General features: G+C 45.0%; 2 protein-coding genes across 2 annotated transcripts; one reads left to right on the top strand and one right to left on the bottom strand.

Moving 5' to 3' along the window:
• The first annotated feature begins 1,390 nt into the window (after positions 1-1,390).
• LOC122000811 (protein SLE1-like) lies at positions 1,391-2,168 on the top strand. The gene is made up of 2 exons (XM_042555273.1): positions 1,391-1,622; positions 1,715-2,168. Exons 1-2 carry the CDS (start codon positions 1,427-1,429, stop codon positions 1,939-1,941), a joined length of 423 nt encoding a protein of 140 aa, XP_042411207.1. The 5' UTR covers positions 1,391-1,426; the 3' UTR covers positions 1,942-2,168.
• On the bottom strand, positions 2,159-4,555 carry LOC122000810 (protein trichome birefringence-like 28). The gene is made up of 5 exons (XM_042555272.1): positions 3,569-4,555; positions 3,290-3,461; positions 3,024-3,223; positions 2,768-2,926; positions 2,159-2,631 (listed from the first exon to the last, which is right to left on the bottom strand). The coding sequence occupies exons 1-5, from the start codon at positions 4,417-4,419 to the stop codon at positions 2,259-2,261; spliced, it is 1,755 nt and encodes a 584-aa protein (XP_042411206.1). The 5' UTR covers positions 4,420-4,555; the 3' UTR covers positions 2,159-2,258.
• Positions 4,556-5,894: the final 1,339 nt, after the last annotated feature.

Below are 5,894 nucleotides of genomic sequence, written 5' to 3'. Positions count from 1 at the left end.
CTAAGTACTAGGTGATGCTAGAGATCTGCTTTGGAAGTAATATGAAGCTAAGTCCTCTAGGTCCGGTTGGTTCTGTAACTGACCGGCTATATACCGAGACACATGCCTCTAAGAAATGGGGAATTGAGTCTCGAGATTCGATCAATACTTTAAGCTAATCGTCCATATGAGAGAAGACTTACCTTTAAAGTGAGAATCTGAGATCTAGAAGTCCGACCGAGTTTATAAGGAGAGTTGCTTTACACTTTTATCTTCTGTACTTATAGGAAACTGGTATGCTGAGCTGTATAAATATGACCGAAGTTATCGCCGACCGACCATATGAAAGAGGACTGACATGTAAGAAAACTCATAGGGTCGACCGCCAGTGAGATCGACCGGTCATATGCTGAAGGACTTGTACTGAGTGGAAAGCTAGATTCCCTTACTTCGATCAGATGTATGACCAATCGGCTCTATGGTAGATCAATCATCCCTTAAACTCGGTCCGCTATCAAATGATCGGATATATAATAGATGTTTTAATACATGAATGGAGCACTAGGTCCCTTAGGTCCAACCGGATCATGTACCAATCGCCTTCGTATTGAATGTCTTATCGTTAAGTGAAGAGTAAAGTCCTGTGAAGAATGACGCACTGACTGCTATCTCCTCTTGACTTTGATTATTATGTCATCTTGACTTTAATTGCCCCATTATATCTGGATCCACCAGTAACATCTTGTATCATATATCATATTGCCAGTTACATAGGTTATTCACATAGATATGATTTTCTCTCCTTTGCATCTATACTTAGGTATGAAGATTGAAGACAACCAAATCAACTACATATACAACACACATCGGTTCACATAGATGCTTTCGATCAATTTAGTGAAAGCACCTTGTTAGCTACAAAGTCCTAGATCTATCGACAAAACATTGTCAGATTTATATAATACTTGGATGGATTGTTATACCAATAAATGTCAGATCCAGTTGAAAACACTCTCGGTAATTCTCTCCTCTGTTTTTCCTAACCAAAAACTTGCACCAAAGTCGGTAAAAAGGCGTTCTTGTTTTTGTATTCTTCTACATCAATCAGACTCCACTCTTCTAGCACACTCATTCATCCAATTTCTGTTCGGCTTTGAGATCTTGCAAAAAGATGCTAAAAAACTTTATTGCTCTTGTCAGATTGAATGAACCGAGATTTACCATAGAATTGTAGATGTGGATCTAACCGACGATGTCACATAAGAAAGTGCTTCAGATGGCTCGCGTGTCTCCACAAGGAGACCAGCCGGAAACGTGTCATTCCCCAAGCTCTCACGCTCTCCCCTGCTTCCAACTAAGCTCCCAGCTGCCCCCATCCACAACCCCCTCCCCCTCTATTTAACCAAGCTTCATCTCATCTACTGCTCCCATCAATCGTAGGCATCGCATGTGGATGAGATTGACGCTCCCAAGGCCAAAATTGTTATCGAGCGGTAGGCAACAGTCGGGAGTAGCAGCAATCCGCACCATGTCGACGGAGCAGGAGCGGCGCGAACTGGACGAGCTGGCGAGGCGGGGTGAGACTGTCGTCCCAGGCGGCACTGGCGGCAAGAGCCTCGAGGCCCAAGAACACCTCGCTGAAGGTCCCATTTAGCCAATTGATCAGCGCATTTTTGTTTTCTTATCAAACTAATTGATATATTTATATATATTGTGAGAGATGATGTATGAACAGGACGGAGCCGTGGAGGGCAGGCAAGGAGGGAGCAACTGGGGACGGAGGGGTACCAGGAGTTGGGCCACAAGGGAGGGGAGACAAGGAAGCAGCAGATCGGGCACGAAGGCTACCAGGAGATGGGCCGCAAAGGTGGTTTATCCACCATGGAGGAATCCGGCGGCGAGCGGGCCACCAAGGCAGGCATCCCCATCGACGAGTCCAAGTACACAACTGCCCAGCACTAACCAAGCAAGCAATCCTGCTTGATGTAGTCAGTCGCAAGTAGTCTTGTAGATAAGTTCGTGTTCCGCTACTTCGTGTCTTGTTTAGGTTATGCACAGTCTAGTCTAGCTAGTCATGTAATGCTTAAGCTTCAGTTGGTGCTTGTGTGTTCTGTCATGGTCCTGGACTCCTTGTGAAGTTGTAAACTTGTAAAGGCAGTTTGTGGAGTTTAACCAATTGTTGCTGTCAAGTCTAAGCGTTCGTGTTAATTATCACGAATCAAAATTATACCAAAAAAACAAAAAAAAATCCCATCGAAAGAAAAACGTAAAAAAGAGAGCTAGTGGTCGTTCCAAGAGCTCGACGCGATGCGGGCGTAGAGGAACTCGTTCCAGGTGTCCGGCAAGCCCGGCAAGCACCAGTGTATACAGTCGGAGAAATGGGCGGGATCCGCCTGCTGCTCCGCCGTCAGCAGCTTCCCCTGCCGCAGCGTGTGCACCGACGTGTGCGCGTCCTTCCGGTACTCCGACATCGCCGTTATCTTCACGAACGTCGCCGGCACCTTCCTCCGCAGCCTCCCGATCACGTTCTCCGCCACCGCGAACAGCCTCCAGTCCGTCCCGACCTCGAGCGGCCGCCACCCGGACCAGTTCCCCACCGGCTCCGTCTCCAGCGCGCACTTGATCCCAGTCGGGTTGCCCCAATCCGTGCTCCTGCAATGTGATTACAGACTCGATGCGGTCATGTTATTTACGTGGAGCCCACATGTGTAGGACCCAAGTTAAAGTACATCATTGCGGGCTTCGCGATTTGTTTTATTCGGCCATGACGTCCAGAAAGGAATCTGACCTGATGTGGTTCGGGGACATGCTCATGAAGAACACCATGGTCCGGTTCGGGTTCACGTTGTTCTGCACCCATTTGGCCCACGTGTTCAACACTCTCCTGTACGCCAGCGGCCGCTCCACCTCATCGTACTCCGTCGATCCTTCGTCGAACGATCCTCGTCTGTTTAGATGGAAATCAGAAGCAGGAGTTGTTGGATCTGTTTACCACTACTGTCCATATAGTTCGGATTAAAAAATTTAGCTTCCAAGTAACGCACAGGACTTTCATGGTGGGGGTGTTCATCCACCAGATGTAGGTGTTGAAGACGAGATAGTCAACGTTCTTCCAGTTCTCGCCATGCTTGTCGATGGATTTGGGCATGATGATTCGATTCAGGATACTGTGAATCTTGGGGTCGTCGGAGTTGGATTCGACGAGGAACGGCGCCCAGTAGAATTCCACGGTCGCATTGTACTCCTATTCGAATTAATTATATATCAAAGACTGCAAATCAAATATCAGAGTTGGTCGAATATGGATTACCTCGAGCCGGAACACACTAAGCGAGCCGTTCTTTGTGAGGCTCTTCTTGTTCCACGGCACGACGGATTGGACGAGACAGATCATCGACTCCCATTGATTTCGGTTCAGGGAATCGCCGACGAACATGAGCCGCTTCCCTCGCAGCCTATCTAGCATCACTTTCGCATCGAACCTGTTAATTAAATTTGCATCAATTAGTTTAACCGATTAAGCATTAGTAGAAGAATCGTAATTCACTCAAGATATCTAGCTGCTTTGTTTCAGAGTCAAAGTTCAAACCTGGGCAGCGTGCAATCTTTGGGCTGCCACCGCCACTTCTGGAATCGGTCGTCGCGCCGGCCGTTCCTCATGCAAGTGACTTGCTCCGTCATGAACCCGCACTCCGCTTCTTTGTATACCGGGTAGTTCACGTCGTCGTACACCCACCTACCGTCAAACAGGTCACAGCTCTCCGGCACGTCCAGGACAATCCTCTGCCTCTCGGTCTTCTCCACGGCCGGCGCCTTTACTTCATGAAAAGAAGAGTTCGCCGCTTTTACTTGGCTCGATTCTTCTTTTCTCTCTTTTTTACCCATGATCGATGCATTTACCTCCCTCAATGTTCGTCCTTCTTCCTCGATGGCCGGCGCAGCCGCCTTTACTTCGCCCAATTCTTCTTTTTTCCCTTCGTCTCCGATGGCATGCTCCTTTGCTTCCCGCAATTCTTGTTTCCGGTCGATGGCCGGCGTCTTTACTCCGTGCGATTCTTCTTCGTTTCTCTCTTCCTTTCCAACGGAAGATTCGACGACGTCGACCATCACGGCTCGATCCTTCTCGGTCGCCGGCTTCCCCTCTGCTTTCTCGATTAATATAGCGACCTCATCCTCCTTAATTGCCTGTTTCAATTGTTGGTGGCCAATATCATGTCTTATGGGGAATTCCGTCCGAGAACTATCCCTGCTTCCGAAAGGATGCTCCGCGATCGTCTTCACATCCTCATTATACATGAACGTGAACAAGAGCAACACCGTCGAGATCACCACGAAAACAGAGTACTTGCTGCTCCTCCGGCCGTTGCCTCCGAAAGGTGACGAGTGCTTCAAGCCGAACGAGTCCGCCTCGAGAAGAGGCAGCTTACGACGGGCCATCATTTCGACCTCGCCTTGTTGAGGACGGGGATTCAAATACAACCACAGAGAGCAGAAAACAGCGGAGGGATTGGTTCGACTATTGCTTTCCACTTTCCTCTCCCTTTACTTTATCCCTCTCACCACACAAGAAAAAACAATTCAATCAAAGGAGGATCGATTTGATGACGGAAGAAATGCCAATGGGAGTGTCAAAGAAGTTTCCAAAATGAATAAAAATAAAAATAGTAGGTGGGGGTGGTCCGATCGATCTTAATCGCTGGGCTGCTACTACAAAAGAACCAGAACGAAGAACCGTGATCAATTTTGTGTGTTTGTATTAAAGTTGAATCTTTTGGAGCAATCTAAAGAGCAGCTAGATAGGTTGCCTAAGTCTTGCTCCGTCCTATCTGGCTATTGCTTGTATTCGTAGAACTCTCTCTATTTCAAGCTTTTTTTTAGTTGATGGCTAGCTGGCGATGGCACATGTCTAGTGGTTGTCTAGTTTGGGGTTTAGTTGCAGCCGTTCATCAACTACTAGCTTCCAAGTCCAACCACTGTTCCTCACATTAAGATCATAATGCATCTTAAAAAAATCCAAGTTCAGTTCAGTTGCTCCGTGCATGAATTATTGAGGTAGCTATTGGAGTTGATACAGCATTAATCTACTTGTTAAGGTAAGGTACGAGTGAACAATGAGTCATGTATCAACTTGCACCATTATGTTTGGACAAAAATTGAATATCTAGTCCCTTGCTTCCACCTACTTTTTAATTTTTGTTGTTGAAAATTCTCATGCCTTAATTTTGTACAAGTTTAATATATATTTTCATAATATAAAGTGATATTAAATATCTATCCTCTTTGAATAGTTAGTGTAGGTGTTAGTCAATAAATAATCATTAGAGAAGGTGTGATTTGGTAAATCGGTTTAGTACATCATCATCATCATTAGGTGTAAGGAGGATCACTGCAGTGTCAACATCGTAAAAACTAGATCCACATGGGACTAACTGTGACTTCTAACTTAACTTCATATCATATTTAATCTATTGGGTATGAATTTAATGCAAATAAATTGTTTTTAAATGCTGGCCTCCTTGAAAATAATTGAGTTCATACCTAGCAAAAGAGAATGTGCCAAATTCTTACAAGCTCCTTCAATTCCTCCAGCATCAATAATTGCAACCTTTGCTAAAATGAAAATAAAAGACATGCAGAGCCTTTAACTTGCAACTTTTTGCCATAGAAGTAAAAAATAACATGCAACTTTTGTATATAAATTTGATTTATTTTCATTTATCTAGTCAAAATGATAGGACTAATTGAGGCAAAATTAAATTGATTTTATAAACAATAGAGGGCGATTAAATTGAACCAAAGTTGAGTACTCAAACTAAAAAGGAATTATAATTAAAAAATATATAAAGTCTTGATGGAGGCAACTCAGCAGAAGAAGAGTGTAAGAAGGAATTCCTCCAAATTCTATAATATGCTTC

The sequence above is a fragment of the Zingiber officinale genome, chromosome 7A (assembly GCF_018446385.1).
Source record: "Zingiber officinale cultivar Zhangliang chromosome 7A, Zo_v1.1, whole genome shotgun sequence".
In the NCBI taxonomy this organism is placed as follows: Eukaryota; Viridiplantae; Streptophyta; class Magnoliopsida; order Zingiberales; family Zingiberaceae; genus Zingiber; species Zingiber officinale.
The sequence above is the reverse complement of the archived record's forward strand: the minus strand, read 5'-3'. Positions and strand labels throughout refer to the sequence as shown.